This window comes from Anomaloglossus baeobatrachus, chromosome 1 (genome assembly GCF_048569485.1).
Source record: "Anomaloglossus baeobatrachus isolate aAnoBae1 chromosome 1, aAnoBae1.hap1, whole genome shotgun sequence".
Lineage (NCBI taxonomy): Eukaryota > Metazoa > Chordata > Amphibia > Anura > Aromobatidae > Anomaloglossus > Anomaloglossus baeobatrachus.
The window spans coordinates 369971004-369989448 of NC_134353.1; the positions used below are offsets into that span (position 1 = coordinate 369971004).

General features: G+C 40.3%; 1 protein-coding gene across 5 annotated transcripts in view; it reads right to left on the reverse strand.

Annotated features, from left to right (window-relative positions):
* Positions 1-746: 746 nt before the first annotated feature.
* Positions 747-18445, reverse strand: part of PSD3 (pleckstrin and Sec7 domain containing 3) — a 926316-nt gene continuing 908617 nt past the window's right edge. For all 5 annotated transcript variants that reach the window (XM_075352479.1, XM_075352480.1, XM_075352481.1 and 2 more), the window contains one exon: positions 747-13282. In XM_075352479.1, coding sequence (XP_075208594.1) covers positions 13067-13282 — 216 coding nt within the window. In that variant the 3' untranslated portion in view covers positions 747-13066. The remainder of the gene's footprint in view (positions 13283-18445) is intronic.

Consider the following 18445-nt stretch of genomic DNA (forward strand, 5'->3'; position numbering starts at 1 on the left):
TCATCTTTAGAAGAGGCTTTCTTCTGGGACGACAGTCATGCAAATTTGATGCAGTGTACGGCGTATGGTCTGAGCACTGATAGGCCGACCCCTCACTCTTTTAACCTCTGCAGCAATGCTGGCAGCACTCATATGTCTATTTTGAAAAGACAACTCTTCAGATATGACGCTGAGCACGTGCACTCAACTTTTTTGGTTGACCAAGGAGATGACTGTTCTGAGTGGAACCTGTCTGGTTAAACTGCTGTATGGTCTTATTCAATGTGTTGAAGCTGAATTTCAGGGTGGTAGCAATGTTTTTATAGCCTAGGATATCTTTGGGCAAAGTAACAACTCTTTTTTTTCTTCAGATCCTCAGAGAATTCTTTGACGTGAGGTGCCATATTGAACTGTCAGTGACCAGATTTAGAGAGTGTGAGAGCAATAACACCAAATTTACTACACCTGCACCCCCATTCACACCTGAGACCTTGTAACATTGAGTCGCATGGCCCTTTTCACTTATGGGGTGTACTCACTTTTCTTGCCAGCTGTTTTCACATTAATGGCTGTTTGATGAGTTATTTAGAAGGCACACATCAAATATCCACTATTATAAAAGCTGTACAATAACTTCTTTACATTGTATAAAAGTGTAATATCTTCAGTGTTGTCCCATGAAAAGATATAATAAAATATTTACAAAAATGCAATATGTTGTATATGAGAACAGCTAGAAATATAATAAATGACAAGCCAGACAACAATGCAGGTGAAATACATTTGTTTTATTTGTTGCTAAAGTTTGTACATATACATATGTCATATACACACTTTGTTTAGATCCTTCATTAATTTGGATGATTTACGTTACATAAAAATCATTTTTGATGCTGTAATTTTGTTGTATTTCGTTTTTGTAAAGCAACAATATCCCAACCTATAAAAACACAAAGTAACATTTACACAATAGAGAAATGTACTATATCACAGCTTCTATAAATATAAGGGGACTCGTTAGCTAATGTACAATAAATTGGAAGGAAAAGGGCGTAATGTACATTTGAAATTGAAGTAAAACCAATGTAAATGTAAACGCGGTAAATGACAGGATGCCTCTAGAAGCTGTCCTATTCTAGTATTATTATATGGTTTAAAAAGTGCTCCATCTAGCTTTTTTGCACCCGTGTCATGTCCGCACTTAACTAGAATTCGATATTGTAACAGAATTCAAGCTTATATTTTAACGTCTCACAAGGCCAGTCAAAGCAATCTGCCACCACAAAACTGTCAACAGTGATGTATTGAAAGAGGTGTGAGAATTACTTTCTACAGCTACCTTCAATCTAGTACAATCTTTTATTAGAACTGCAATTATACACAAAAGCTCCATTGTGTGAAACTAGTCGGAAGAAAGATGGGATGTGATCTTCAAAGGAAACTTGCTTTGCTTCCACAATCCTCTCATAGATGTTAAGCATATACAGTACTCTACGTCTTCTAAGAAATGGCAGACAAAGGCTACAAAGTCCATTTAAATTAAGATTTACTACTGGTGGGAATTTAGGACAGTGACTATAATGTATAAGTCCCCCATTCACTCTCATAACATTCTAGGAGTGTTATGGCTATTGTTTTATCTTACTTGGCCATCGGACCTGGATAAACTCACATGCAAGTTAAGCAGACAAGACCTAAAAGGATGGACACCATTTTACATACAGAGTAAATCCACATCAACAGTTGAGTAAAGGGTGCTTTACACACTGCGACATCGCTAGCTATCTCGTTAGCGATGTGACACGTTAGATCGCAGATGCGATCTGCAGAGATCGCACATAGGTTGTTTTAATAGCGCCGGTCACATGTGCGATCGCGGCAGATCATATCTGTGTTATAGCGTGTCACATCACTAACGAGATCGCTAGCGATGTCGCAGCGTGTAAAGCACCCTTAACTTATTGTCGCTGCACTGATCCAAAGTTACAGCCTGTATTGTAATCAAGAGCTGTATTCACAATTCTGCTGATTGTTATTACAAACTGTTAACAAGTTTGATGACAAAAAAACCCTAGCATTCTCTTGTAATGTGGCATAGTCACTTTTTCAACATACAGTATGATTATGTAAAGTGCTTAGTCCAGGTCTCAGAACGGAGCCCTATACAGTCAACGAGTCAGAATTGTGAATGCAGCTCTGGACGATTATGAGCTGTAAGTAAAGATTAATATTGTTTTAGTAATGTAAGTTATTTACAAGGTTGCTCAACTTTTTATTTACATGAATTCTAAGTATACGAGATCTCTATGCTGATGCGGCTTAGCACTTGCCGGCTGGGATGCACTGAGTTATTGTTATTAGGCTGTTAAACGCCAAGCTGAATGATAGGCTGCTGCAGCCGATGGTCAGACCAGCGCTGAGCGGACAATGAGAAATAAATGGTCTAGTAAAATTCAGAAAAGATGAGGAGAAAACCATGAAACAAACTCCTGAAAATCTACAACAAATACATCCAAGACTGAAACCTGTCTTCACTCAATAAATACGATTTTCTGTTTAATAATCTAAATTTAATTCTGTTCCCATCTAATTCCCATAAAGCAACATCCAATACCATTTCTCCACACATACTAGCCATTTAATTACAGTTTTTCAATAAATCCTAGGATGATTGCTTTTACAATGATGTGTCCAAAAAGGATATCCGGATTCTGCTACCAAAAATAAAACGCTCCACATTCATGATTTGTAAACTTGATTACAGGCCTAGAATAAAATTAGTACCGATGACTTTCCAAGCCTTTAGAAGTGATTAAAACTGGAAGAGGTTTTGTGCTACCTCTTTTATTAGAATAGCAGCCTATCTTGTTAATTGAGTACAAGACCTGTTAGTATTCTTATTTTCTCATTCTGGTTTTACATGTCCGACATTCTTGGTCCGACTACATAGCTGAAGGTTTCCTGACCTAAGCTCAACAGCCTCATAGGTATACGAGACTATTGAGTTACAAATCAGGACACCCGTAGCCGGCCTGGACATTGTTGTCCATTCTTGGATATGAATGTTGAAAGTGTGAAACCAGCATTATTGGGGAAAAATCTAACCGAACAGACAACCCAGAGGTTCAGAAACAGCCCAAGAATATTTAGTCTAAAAATCTAGGGCAATTTTAGCGGCACTTGTTATTAGGGAGATATAGCAACCATCTAAACCCTCTGCAATCCCTAGCACCATAACTATATTCCTATCTTAGGCAGTTAGGGCAAGAAATGTTAATGACCCCATACACAGAGTAATATCAGCTAAACCAACTTATATCAACAGGTCCGGACGACATTCTAATGTGTATGGGGCACCAGCCTACTGATCGTTGAGGGACATTTCAATTGGGCATGTCCGATTTCGCACTGTCAACTGCTTTGTACTCCCAGAGACAAGCCACTGGCAGAGATGTCTGTCCATGGTTTTTCATAAGGAAGACAGGAGAGCTTGGCCTAGAGATGGCTAAGATTGCTGTCAGCCAAACAATTGGGCTGACAGCCATCTATCTATGGCCGGCATAGTGTAAGTGACCAGCCCTAACTTATGGGCCTTCAAACAGTGTAAATAATTATTCACATCAGACTTTAAGCCCATGGAAAAATGCAATCACAAATTTGTAGTAAAGGCCTACTATTTTCTTGATTAGATTAGTACCATCATATTGTGCACAATTCAATAGTAACATTTACCATCTTACTGTTAAAAGTTCACGTGGAGATGTGTTTTAACTAAAGGGAAAAAAGTGCCGTCCTCAGATGTCAGATGGAAAATGTGATGATTACCCTTTTTAAGGATTTAGAAGTGTGAAATTGCTAAATGGATCGTCCACATAGTGTGACACCAACGCAAGTGTCAAACTGCAAATGGCCATAATACATCCTATTAGCATACATAGGTCACAAGATTTGGATAACATATAGTCTGTTACTTGGGCAAGTGACAGCATTCTATCCATATAAGTGCATTCCCATCTAGAGAGATGTGGAAATATGCATAGTCTGTTCAGACTTATTACAAATAATGTAGCATTTTAGGTAAATCCTGATTGACATAGTTCACTCAGGTAGCAGATTACAGGAGTTATAGAAGCTTAATAAACATAGGTTTAATTTGAAGCTTGTGGGCCCCAATACAAAATCTTCAGCCCTAACTATCAAGAGTCTTTAACAGTGTTGGTCTTTCCCAATGGGCCAAAAAGAACTTTTCGGCTTTTAAGGCCTCCTAAATTCCAGATCACCCTACTATAGTTACACCTTTGCAAGCATTAAAACACAATATTAACATGGAGTTTTTGGCAATTCAGCTGCAGACCCATAGAGAGACGAGTCCATGTTTAGAGGTAACTACAATTGTACTTGAGATTGCTCCGCTTGGCCTGAGATGCTATCTATGCTGCCTGGAGCTAGCCCTGCTCACCTGGATGCTGCAAAGACATTCTTGTGGGAATTACTGGGGTTTAGTCTAGTCTCTAAAATACATTTTGTTTTTAACATCTTATTAAATGCTAATTTGTACAAACCCTTTGAAGAATGTACTATATATTAACCAACATAGTTAACACAAGCTTAATTAACAAGAATAAAATAATACTTCTAGTTATAAGGAGATATATGACCTGGGATTAATGTAAGTCGTAAAAGCTGTACTATTATTATATCTCAGGAACCAATGGGCACAAATGCTTTACTGTCATGCTTTAGACATAAGTGCTGAATAGTAAATATGTAACCCTAAATGAGTTTTCCAACCTTAGTAAAACAAAAAAAAATCACCTGCCTGCATTTTAAATAAGTACATACCACTTTTTGCCCATAAGACTTTCGTACCCGTAAACCCCTTCCTGCCGGTAAACCCCTTCCTGCCATACACCATTGGTTTACATCCCAATGGTGCATTGGTGGGTTAAGCCTTACGCTGACAAACCTTTCCTAGCATGCATCGCATCCGGTATATCATCATTCAATCTAGCTAAAGGTAGAGACTCATGGCGAAATACATTGCCCCGAAACAGAAAATCATTGCTAACGTCTAGTGATGAGTGACCATTACCATGTTTGGGTGCTTAGTACTAGTAATGACCAGCTAATGTTCAGATGGGCGCGACTCAAGTACCCAAGTATAATGAAAGATAACGGGGAATGCAAGCATTTTTAACCTTCGTCCGGCTGAGTAGGTACAATTGTAACTATTCCCTTTTTAAATTGCAATAATTTTTTTTTTTCGAAAAGCCGTAGAGGGCTGAAATTTCGTGACATATCAGCAGTTTTGGTCCAGAATATATTGGCCAAATTTCAATAAAATATCTCCACCCTCTTCCGAGATAAGGAGTCGAGAAATTTTGGCAAAATTATGCAGCCTGACAAAGGTTAAAGAAGATTTCCTAAAAAAAATGCTTGCGTTTTCCATTGACTTCCATTATACTCCAGTACTTGAGTCGCGCCCATCTGAACATTAACTGCTCGTTACGAGTAACGAACATGCTAGTGCTCGCTCATTACTAGTTGATACGAGTAGCGAGCACCGAAGCAAAGTAGTGCTCTCTCATCACTAGTCGTTGCGAGCATCAAGCACCAGAAGCATGATAGTGCTCGCCCATCATTAGTTGTTACGAATACAGAGCACCCAAGCACGGTAGTGCTCGCCCATCACTAGTTAAGAGTACCGAGCACATGAGCATGGTAGTACTTGCTCATCACTAGTCCTTACAAGCATCAAGTACCCGAGCATGGTAGTGCTCGCCCATCACTAGTCATTACGAAAACCGAGCACTCGAGCATGGTAGGGCTCACTCATCACAAGTTGTTAAGAGTACCGAGTACCAGAGCACGGTAGTGCTTGCTCATCACTACTGACATACGTTGACAAGGCAGTGTTGAGGAGATGCTAACACCATGTGACTGGTCAATGTAAACTCAACTGCCCTGTTATAAGCATGTTATCCACCCTGCACTGCATATTACCTGACCCTTGCAGCTAAAATGAACTGTTCCTAAATTAAGATAAAATTACGAAATTGCTTATATTTACTGCAAGGCAGAAAATAAATATTAAAGAGCCCTGCTAAATACTCATGAACGTTACATCTATTACCCAAATCTGTCTAAGTGTCAACAGATAATCTTTAACTTTTTAAGTCTCTCTGTGAAGAAATATTCAGCTTAACGCTTTGGGGCACTGACGGAAACGTGTGAAAAGAACATTGAAAATAATTTTGCATTACAACACATAGAAATCTAAGTATCTTAGGAGTGAGCACTTAATGGCACCAGCAGCTCTAATCTCCGCAAAGTGCAAATGTTCTGAACCTCTCCAGGCCTGCGCTTTGGCTAAAGTTCATTTTTAGTCTATGCCTATTACATTTAGTGTGGGCCTATGTGACAATCTAACAATAAATAAAAAGAAATTAACAATGTATGAACAACCTTTACATTCTGGAACACCTGCCATAGCAGCCACAAAATATACAGCAAGTCTGAAAGTCAAAATTGCCGAAAGTGCCATTAATTCTAGCTAATGACAATGAGACAGGAGCTGAAACTTCGTAAAGATCTCCTGGGAACAGCAATGTCAGTTCATCATATTTTACCTGTGCTATAGTTGCTATTTTATTCTAATAATGTTTACAAAATCACTGAGACATCAGAAATGTACATAGAAAATAGTGAAACGGGTACCATAATTACAGCCAAATTAGATATATATATATATATGTATATAGCATGTATGAATTATATTTATACTGTATATATTATACTTGAATATAGGAATGGACACTGTGACTATATAGAAATGTTGGTAAAATATTAGCTCTAACTACAAGATGACATCAGTGTGGGGGGGGGGGAATCCTTTAAATAAGGAGTCTTTGCAATTTTAACATAATTAAGGACTCTGCAATTTGGGTGACATTCTTCTCAATTTCCTGGGTAATTACTATACAGTTCAGTTAATAGTCTGTATTCAGTGTGTGAACATGTCTCCTAAATTTGATAAATGCTATTAAATAATTGTAATAAGATGAAGAATTGTAGGATCAGCATGTGCACGGTATTTGCAGACTACGCATAGTTCGGTAGAACGCATGCTGCCATATGGGAGCTCTACTACTCATTGGAAACCTAAAACATAGAAAAAGTAACTTGGATGTTGCTTTTCTGTGACCAATTCTGGATACTCAAAACATTCTCCTATTTTGTAAACCTGCAGCAATTTACTAATATACATTATTAGACCAAACAAGCAGGAAAGATTCTAAGTAATAAAATTAAGCTACAAAAAATTCAAGCTGCCCTCAATATGGTGCCACCTTTGTATTTCGTCAATGGGAAGAATAAAGGAGCGGATACAGTGAACATCAAACTCTGCTCCCGCTATTGATAGAAATATGTAAACCTTGCCTCTATACTGCAGAGGTGATCATTCATCGCTAACAATGGATATGGGGGCCTTCCAGACTGGCGCCAGAGAGAAGACTTAGGGAAAACTATGATTAGGCATGATGGATTTGGAGGTGTCTTCTGAAAGAACAAACGAATCAGACAACCTGCTGCCAAGGTTTCTGCCATTGGTTTCTCTCTACTTCCCACTGCAAGGTATTGGGAGATGGATGTTGGACAAATAAGTGTTTGGTTTAGCGTTCGTTCAGCCGAGCAAACGTATACAAATATCGGATAGCACACTGACTAATGTTATTGAATAGGGCTGTTCAGATGACAAATGCATTCTGTATATTGGATAAAACGTGCCTATGGGTGTGCAAAAAAAATCAGATCTCATATGAATCATTCACATCGCGTATGATTTGTACAGATACATTACCATAAAGAAAATATACAAGCCAGAAATCAAAATATATATAGCCTTTATTAAACAATGAATTAAAAGCAGTATAAACCATCAAGACTCCTGGACGAAGCACTTCGGTTGTGAAACGCACGTCGGGCGCACGAGGATACCGCTCCTGGTCTTGGACCCTGTATGTTCGTATCTTTCTTCTTACGTCATTGTCTTTAGAGTCTTACACTAATGGGAAATATGATGTAGTATCTCAATACTATTTTTTATACATATTTATTTCTCACACTTGTATTTAATTCACGCCTTATATATTATGTATTAGAATATACATATATCGATTGAGATATTGCATCTTAGTTATTTAATTCTGGTTAATGTTTGATTAACAAATGTTTGGTTGGTGATACCATCCGTTCCTTGGGTTGTTCCAATCTTGATGGTTTATATTGCTTTTAATTCATTGTTTAATAAAGGTTATATATATTTTGATTTTAGCTTACATATTTTCTTTTTGGTGTCAGTATTCTTATATACTTTGAGCCCCCACTGGTGGGTTGTGATGCAGAAGTTATTTTCAGATACATTACCATTATTAACCTAGGAAAATGCATGTAACCATGTACCATACATTATAAACTTTTGATGTATAAATATGAATGTAAAAAAACAGACAAGTGGATGGCAATCGTCCTAGTTTTCTGAATAAATATTGGATAATTTTTCATACGCTCGTCTGAACCCAGCCTTACAAATATGTTAGGTTTACGGTCTAGCCAAAAGGATCCCAAACACTGGGACTGGGACCAGCCAACCAACTAATGTGTATAGGGGCCTTCCACTAGATAAGCTGCTGCCATACTCCAAAATCCCAAATAAAACAATTATCTTGTACGAGGGAGTGAGGCGAGAACTATTCCCTAAATGAGCAGTCATTGAATGATCACCTCCTGTTAATGCTCATTGTATAAAGTACACTAAAGCTATATAATCACTGCTGCAAAATATATTAAATACATTTTATAAAGAGCAGCATAACCCAAAACTACTAAGCAATTGACTCCTAAATACAAACAATTGCATTTGCCTATTCCATGAAAATCCTCTATGTCTTACTACATATAGACATGCATTGCTTCCACCTCTTGCATTACTCATCACCACAAATGTGGATTTTCCCTAATGCTTGGCAGATTTGTCTGTGGAAAGTACTTGGAAATAATTAAATATAGATTTTTTTTTAATAAATAAAGTTGGTTAATAACAATATCTATCAAGGAGTTGATAGGTTGTAGTGAAAGCTCAGAAGGGCAAGTCAACGTCACAAAATTCCTTCCCACCTACACGTCCGTAGATGGATCGCCATCTTCAGATCTACCGGTGGTCTGACCCGAACTATCAGCCTTATACTGTATGTCCCAATGAAACTATTTGGGTCAGGAGACTCTAGTCAGTCTGAGCATTGTGATCCAGACACTGGTGTGAATTCAGCTTTAGTTTAGGTTTTATTTAAAACAGACATATTGTAGCCTATTAACGGTTATTCATACATTGAGTTCAAAGAGGTTTTTTTTTGCTGTACTTTTTTGCAAAACCACAACATTTTGCCATACTGTGTGAAAAAAGCAAAAAAGCGCGATTTGATTCCACTGTATGAATAAACTCTTCTATGCGTCAATATACATATGTCTTATAGAGATTTTTCAATGCATTACTGAACATACGGAGTGCTTGTCATTATCAAGAGGGGAAAATATTTCCACTCAAGGCTCCGCTATCCACTACATTGTGGAAAGTGAGCCAACAAAATAAGCATTTACGCCATAGTCATTCCCAATGTTGAATAAAATAATAAAAGGTAAAGAAAAATGGCAGAACACAATACGAGATGAAAATCAGGCAGCAGATGCACTGTATATTAGAAAATAATAATAAAAAGAGCAAAATTGCACTGTGTAAACCAACATGATTTATAAACCTCAATGTAAAACTATTGAGGAATCGTACCATTTAAAAGAAAATAAAAATAAATCCCTCGCACACCATATATACATTTTTATACATATCACATCTACACAGAGTACAAGGGCCATATGTCCTTCATCGAAGCCATCTTGTGTAGAATACTAGCGTCAGATTCATGTACCTTAAGATAATGCCATGTGAGACAAAAAAAAGATCAATAAATATAAAAATTCATCATAACGGCTATATAGGAGGCCTGGTTTATTAAGGTTCCCCCCAAAAATTGATGGTACACAGAGCCTTACCTCTTAACTTTAAATGTAATATGAAATTTACAGGTGGTTTGTAATATATAGGTCATTTTCCAAACCAAAATATAAGCTGCCAATATATAACATAGAAAAAAATAATTGTCTTTATGCTGCATGCTTAAAAAGGTTGTATTAGTGAAAAGAGGTTTTTTTTTTCTTTAGAAACTGCTTATTCTTTGGATGCTTCTGCATCTTTTCCCAGTAACTGTAACTGACCTATGATACCATATGATGGATAACACTACCACTGTCATTAAAAGAAAAAAGATCTGTGTTTACAAGGTAAAATATGTTGTAAAAATCCCTGTGCTCCCAAATCTTCAGATCTTTTCTGTTTTTTGCTGCATCGCTCCATTCCAGAGATATTTACATTTTTTGCAGTATGTGAAAATCTCTGCTTGCAGGCCAACTGGACGCTTCTTCAGCGTCGTCTCCTGTGGGCGTGCACTTTCATTCCTTTCTCCCAGACACTGCCAAACACAGCGCATCTGAGACTGCTAGACTGTTTCTAATGGTGATTGGCAGCTGAAATAATACGCCACTAAAAAAAACCTCGAAAAAAATGCCAAGTTGGACTCACAGTAGAGATTTCACATACTGTGCTCCAAATGCAATAAATGTGAATATCTCTGCAATGGAGTACAGTGAAAAAAGGAAAAAAGTGTCAGAATCAGTGGAGATCAGGGATTTTTACAAGATATTTTGCGCAATTTTTTTTAGCAACTTACAGGTCCTCTTATAGTCCTCATTAAAGTCTTATGTTCCATATACAGCCTGTGCTGAACTTATTTGGTTCTGTGGTCCTATCCAAATAATGTCAAAAGTAGGAGTGTTTATGCCCCAGTTCGAGTGAATTCTACAACTACTTTAAAAACCACTAACATTTCCCTCTATACAGAAGCCCTTTTCATTTACACATTTTCATCTTTGTCTTATTTTCTGCTTCAAGGTGTCCATTCTTTTGTACATTTATATAAACATTTTACAACATGCATAGCAATAGAATGTATATCTGATAGCAACAGCATGGCTCCTAACCTCCGGGAGTCCATAGACTAATTGTATGTATGTAAAAATGTAATAATATAATAATAATGTGTATTAGATGCACTCAAGGTTGTTGGAATTGGATGGAAGGAGCAATATGTATAATACGCCTATGAGTGCCAGGTCTCCAATGCTCAGTCCTTTGTAAATGTGCCTCCCATAAAGAACGCGGTTATCTAAGCTGCTGAGCAAGGAAAGGCGGTTTCATTAATCAAACTGCCATGGCTTTGGCTTAGGGATAAGAAGAAATATATATCAAACGGTTACATTCGGAAAACACAATAATTCTACAAATGGACTTGCTTCGCGGCTTTTATAATCTTTCTGAAACGCTTTTTGGAAAGGATAGAATAGAAATTAAGCTAAAGGTTTAATTGATGCCAATTAGTTGAAACCAATAACAACTAATTAGATATTCGCTTTGGTCAGCTGAAGAAAGCAAGTCTCTAAAAGTTGTATTGGACCCTGATATACAGTGGTTATGGCGGATTCCAGAACTGATGATATTCTGAAATACCCTAGTTTTCTATGTTATCACTCATTTAATTAACCATTAACAGATTATTTACATGTAGTATATCATCATACCAAGACTAAAGAGTATCATATATTAATCTGGGTGACCATACTGTCTGAGTCATGATGGAAAACTATAAAATGTAGTGTGTGTGTGTGTGTGCATGTGTGTGTGTGTGTGTGGGTGTGTGTGTGGGTGTGTGTGGGTGTGATACAAGTCAATTCATACAGACATATCATTCCAGCACAATATCCAGGCCTTTCAGCCGTAATCGTTTCCGGAACTTTTCATCTCTATGTATTTTAGATGTTTTGCGATCTGTCAGTAATTATACCCTTTGGATTCTGCATCTCCCCATTTTAAATGTACTGCAAAGTTCAGAGATAGTGAAAAAATATATCATATGTGGTTGAAAATTATAGCTTTCTTTGAAGCCTGTACTAGGTATACAGTGCATCTATTATAGAATACAACGAGCAGGGGGGCTGATGAAATGCACAGCAGTCATGTACTGTAATTAGCAGCAGACATGTTCAATTATTCTTCACGTAAATCACTACCAAGGACCCGCCGGTCTATACTGAAAGGGAGATCCGCTACCATTTATCCCAATTTCTGCATGGAGAAGAAGCAAACCTATAAATCTCCTTATGGAAGAATTCTATTTAGACACTGAGATGCAAAGCACGCCCGGCTTGGTTGACCACTAAGATGAAGACTATACAGTACATTCAGAAATTGATTGGCCTTGAACAGTTCTTAGCAGACATGATATATTGTATAGATTGACAACTGAATGTGCAGTATCCAACCAGTCCAGCATTGAACACACTGCCTTGACCGAATGGGTACTTCTCAATTAAATGGTCCATACAGCTCAAATTTAAAATTACATAGAGAAAGATGAATTTGAGGAGTCAAGATGCTGGACTCTGGTCTGGCCTGTGCTACCTATCCAATGACATGTCCAATTCCAACTTACTAACCCTTTTTGCATAAATGATGTCATAATAATTTAATAAAAAAAAAGGAAAAAATGTAGTAAACAAAGACCGGTCTGTACCTTCTGTAAATACTAAGAACAGATTGAAGATGTATATTGGTGGACTCTGGGCCCGCAATGGAGAAAGGTGCATTCTTAGCAATGCCTTTCAGTGCAGGATTGAACCTGCAGCTCATGAGTTGTCATAAGCCAAAATACCACACTCTGCAGATTGGGAACAAAGACATCTACAATATAGTGAGCGGTCAACAGCAAAAAGGAATGTGCAAGAGAAAATGCTATCAAGCTCCAGTCAGTCACAGACTTGTTTTGTTGATTGAATGAACCACAGATAGTAACAATTGTGACGGACAAAATATTTTGCTGCTCTTGCGGACTGACTCCAGCTTTTATTCATCCCATGCCTCTTAGGTAACCTTCTGCTTAATGCTGGGCGTCTCTGGCCGGTAATCCTTCCTCTCCGAAATGTTGCGCTTGATCTTGGCACTGGCTGGTGATGAATCTTGAGTGAGAGAAGGGCTGGAATGAGACTTTTTCAGGCCAGAATTATCATTTTCTCCAGTGGCCAGCAGCTCCTTGCCACCATCTTTCAAGAGCTGTGCATAAACTTCATACCGGGTTTTCTGCAGAGGTAAAACAAATGATTCGATTAGCTCAGATAGTTCTCCTTGTTCGAATATAGTTCATTATGATTAACCAGCTGTAATGGAATTGGAAAATAACTTTCCCGTGTACACAGTCTACTACAGACACACTAAGGGTATGTGCGCACTAGGTGTATTTTTCACGCTGCGTTTTTATGTGCGTTTTTGTCTAAAAAAACGCACCCGTGGCTAAAAAAACGCGGCAAAAACGCATGCGTTTTTGCCGCGATTTGGTGCGTTTTTTGCTGCGTTTTTGCTCACTGCGTTTTTAATCAGTGCACAATGCCATTAAAGATTGTTGATGAAAAAAAAAAAAAAAAAGTCTGATGTCATTTCCTTCTTCAAAATGTTCATTGTATGCAGGAGAGCAGACAGCTGCAGAACTAGTGTATGCAGGAGAGCAGACAGCAGCTGCAGAACTACAAGTCTCAGCATCCTCCATTCACTAGTGTATGCAGGAGAGCAGACAGCAGCTGCAGAACTACAAGTCTCAGCATCCTCCATTCACTAGTGTATGCAGGAGAGCAGACAGCAGCTGCAGAACTACAAGTCTCAGCATCCTCCATTCACTAGTGTATGCAGGAGAGCAGACAGCAGCTGCAGAACTACAAGTCTCAGCATCCTCCATTCACTAGTGTATGCAGGAGAGCAGACAGCAGCTGCAGAACTACAAGTCTCAGCATCCTCCATTCACTAGTGTATGCAGGAGAGCAGACAGCAGCTGCAGAACTACAAGTCTCAGCATCCTCCATTCACTAGTGTATGCAGGAGAGCAGACAGCAGCTGCAGAACTACAAGTCTCAGCATCCTCCATTCACTAGTGTATGCAGGAGAGCAGACAGCAGCTGCAGAACTACAAGTCTCAGCATCCTCCATTCACTAGTGTATGCAGGAGAGCAGACAGCAGCTGCAGAACTACAAGTCTCAGCATCCTCCATCCAGGACTGTATGCAGTTTTTTGCCCAAAAAGAAAAAAAAAAATGACATGGGCTTCGCCATATTTTTGTATGCTAGCCGGGTACAGCAGGCAGCTACGGGCTGCCCCCAACCCCCAGCTGCCTATTTGTACCCGGCTGGGAACCAAAAATATAGAGAAGCCCTTTTTTTTAATTATTTCATGAAATAATTAAAAAAAAAAAATGACGTGGGCTTCGCCTAATTTTTGAGTCCAGCCGGGTACAACTAGGCAGCTGGGGATTGGAATCCACAGTGCAGGGTGCCCATGCTTTCTGGGCACCCCCACTGCGAATTGCAGTCCGCAGCCACCCCAGAAAGTGGCGCTTTCATAGAAGCGCCATCTTCTGGCGCTGTATCCAACTCTTCCAGCTGCCCTGAAGCCGGGTGGCTAGCCGGGTAATAATGGAGTTAGGGCTAGCTGTATATTATCAGCTAGCCCTAAGCCCGAAATTCATGGTGTCACGCCAATATTAGACATGGCCACCATGAATTTCTAGTACAGATAAAAAAAAACCACAACACACAGAAAAATATTTTTATTAGAAATAAAACACAACACAATTAGTGACTCCATCTTTATTGAAATAAACCCCCCTCCGCAGTAATCCTGGGTCAGGGTCCCGCGCCGTCCAATCAGGATCCAATATCATCTGATCGGTTTGCTGGAAGGCATACCGATCAGATGATGTCAGGTTCAAGGATGTGAATCACATCACACATCAGCTGATTGTATAAAAGCCGATTATACAATCAGCTGATGCATCAGTAGAAAAAAAAAAAATAATACTCACTTATGTGCTGTGCTGATTACCGGCAGCTCCTGGAGCGATCGATTGGACAGGAGTCTGATCCCGTCCGATCGCTGCAAGAGCTGCCGGTAATCAGCTGATGAAGTCCCCTGACGGCAGGATCAGCTGATAGCCGGCCGGGCGCGAAAAAGCCGGCGAGACTACGATCAGCTGATGCGTCAGGTGACTGCATCAGGTGATCCACCGCCAGGTCCTGCAAGCAAGGTCCTGCCCCGGGGAGACTGCACACAGCCAGAGCGGCGGGACCGGGAGGAGCTGGGAGCGGGCATGGCACCGGGACCCTGCGGACAGGTGAGTATATATGACATTTTTTTTTTTCTACTGTTCACTTTGGTTTTCGCCGCTGCCTCCACCTCCCGCCCAGACATGGCGCCGCACGGAGCTGACATGCACAGGACGGGAGGTGGAAGCAGCGGTGACGGTACCGGGAGGATTCACGCTTCTGTGTTTACCAACTGTAGGAATCCTCTTCCTGTACACGTCACTGTAGTACCCACCCCTTGCGTTTATAGCTGCGTTTTTAGTCATAGAAACGCGGCTATATGCATTTTTCATTGCGTTTTTAACATCTCATTGAATTCAATGGGTGAAAAACGCAGTGAAAAACGCAGAAATAATTGACATGCTGCGTTTTTGTGGTCACCACAAAAACGCAGCTAAAAAAAAACGCTGTGTGCGGACAGCACTTATGAAAACCCATTGACATTGCTGGGGAAGCAATGTCACTGCGTTTTCAGCACAAAAACGCGGTAAAAAACGCCGCTAAAAACGCGGCAAAAACGCCTAGTGCGCACAAGGCCTTATAGGCACTAATAAAGAGAGAGGCATGTGTGTGTAGAGGATGGCGTTGGAGAGATATGCATGTTGTAAAATATATTAACACCTTAACCTAAGGAGAGAATTGGGAGAGAAAGTTGGATTACATATGCATTAGATATTTCCTTTAAAGAGGATGTGTCACTTACTAAAAAAAAAAAAAAATGTGTTAAATACCTTGTAAAAATGCATGAGCTCCCCTAGTTTTGACACTTTTTTGATTCATCACTCCATTGCAGAGATATTCAAATTTGTGATTTTGGAGCACAACATGTGAAATCTCTCCTTTTGGTTCAACTGGATGTTTTCTTTCACTCTTCCTTTCCCAAACACTGTCAACCACAACTAGGCAGCGCCTTAGACCGCTAGATCATCTGCTGAGCTGGAATTGTCAGCATCTATGAAGGAGGGGTGACAGCACACACCCTCAGAGAAGACTCTGAAGAATCACCCAGTTAAACTGCAAGCAGAGATTTCACATGCTGTGCTTCAAAAACAATAAATGTGAAAATCTCTGCAATGGAGCGAGGCAGCTCAAAATGAAAACAGCCATCAGGTGAGGCAATCAGGGGACCTCTGGGATTTTTACAAAGTAATTTATGCAATTTCTTTGAGCAAGTGACAGGCCTTCTCTAAGCATAGTGGGAAAAAAAGGTAGTTTTACAGAACGGGGGTGCTTTAAAATCAAAGCACAATATAGAAATAACAGGAAAAGTATTGCTAATGTTACTACCATATGATGTTGCAGATTTTCCTATAAGGTATCTGCAGAGAACCATTATGATTATTGCAGGATGTAATAGCGATTGCCACATTTGACCTGTTAGTATGGGTATTTTGCCGCATACTTTTATAAATGTGCGATACATCTAACTTTTACACTAAAGGCAAAATAACGGTCTAAAAATATAGTAAAACATAATTTAATTCAGCAGTCATCCATAAATGGTGTATTATTAATTGGTTAAAAGAGTTGTCCGACATAAACTCAAAAATTTTTGTTAAGCTAATCTGTGCTGTATTGTCATATAAATCACACCTACATTGTTATTTTTTGTTTTCTAACTTTTGTTCCTCTTGAATTCACCCTTTATTCTCTGCAGCTTCTTGTTTACATTCAGATCCAGCAAACATGACCACTTCCTGTGCAGAACCTCAGTCACAGCTGGCACCACCCAGCCTCCGTGTCCAGCCCCACCCTCTGCCCGCCCCCTGCACACACATTCCCTGTCAGTATATTCTGCCCCAGCACCTGACCTATTATCACTACAGCATTGCAAATAACAGCCCCACATCGGGCTGTGCACCGCACACGCACACATATGGCTCTGCACCGCACACATATGGCTCTGTACCGCACACATATGGCTCTGTACTGCACACGCACACATATGGCTCTGCACCACCCGCCCCCCATCCCCATCCCCATCGGGAACACATGTAAGGAATATATATTCACCCGTCCTCGGTCCCCGCCACTCCTACACGTTCGCGCGCTGTCTGTGCTCTGGCCATATCAGCACAGTAGTGACGTCACCACTGTGCTGAAGAGAGCTCAGACAGCGGGAGGGACAGTGATGAGAAGCAGCGCTGCGCTGCTTCTCATCAGCACTTTCAAATGTACCGGCATCTGTGATCTGTGATGCCGGTATATTTGAATGTGCGATCCTGAGCAGGGGCCCGGTGCTGGAGCTGACAACACGGCAGCTGCCGCCAGGCCCCTCCCCCAGGTCACGGACCCCACAGCAGTGCAGGGGGAGGTTACTGGAGAGTAACAGAGGTGCGGGGGAATGCGTGGGAGGGTGCAGGGAAGGGGGCGGGGCTCATCACACTGTAGACACCCAGCAGGGAGGCGGACATGCTGTTCCACATTTGCATGTCAACATGGCCCTGCCCATGTTGACATGAAATAACCGGAAGCAGCAAAATCGCGGCAGGAGCGGTCACATGACCGCTCTGAGCCGGGGGAGAGGGGCTGACAGCAGGGCAGGTGGTCTCTATCTACTTACCTGCCCCAATGTAGCCCAATTGCTGAAGTGTAATGTCTGCTCCCCTCTGCTGCTGACTTCACTCTCCTGGTATATATCTCTGCTTGCTGTGACTTATGCTATGTCATTTTTACATTATGTTTAATACTCACTGATGTATGACTGTATCTTCCTCTTTGTACATCTTATCTGATGGTGGAAGGTGTGAATCTGTGTAGACTAGAGTCCGGGTGGGGGTGAAATGTTCTGTTTCCTTTGATTCCTTAATCATTCCCTGGTGTGATCAGCATTTGTTAATTTTCCTTAACAAGCTGAGCTCCCATAATCCCCCTCACCTACCCCTCTAGTCTGCCCTATATATCTGGGGCTGTTCTAAGGGGTGCCTGCATGCGTGCCATCTTTTGCAAAGTGCCAACGTTGCCAAGTGCTGGGCAGTTATTTCAATGGCAGTTAGTCAGGACAGCAGGCAGGTAAACTAATCTTTGACACTCTGTTTCCACCATGAGTATTATTTCCATCTCTATCATCCTATGTGCCTTTACTGTCCACTTTCACCGCCCTGTCCCCCCTCC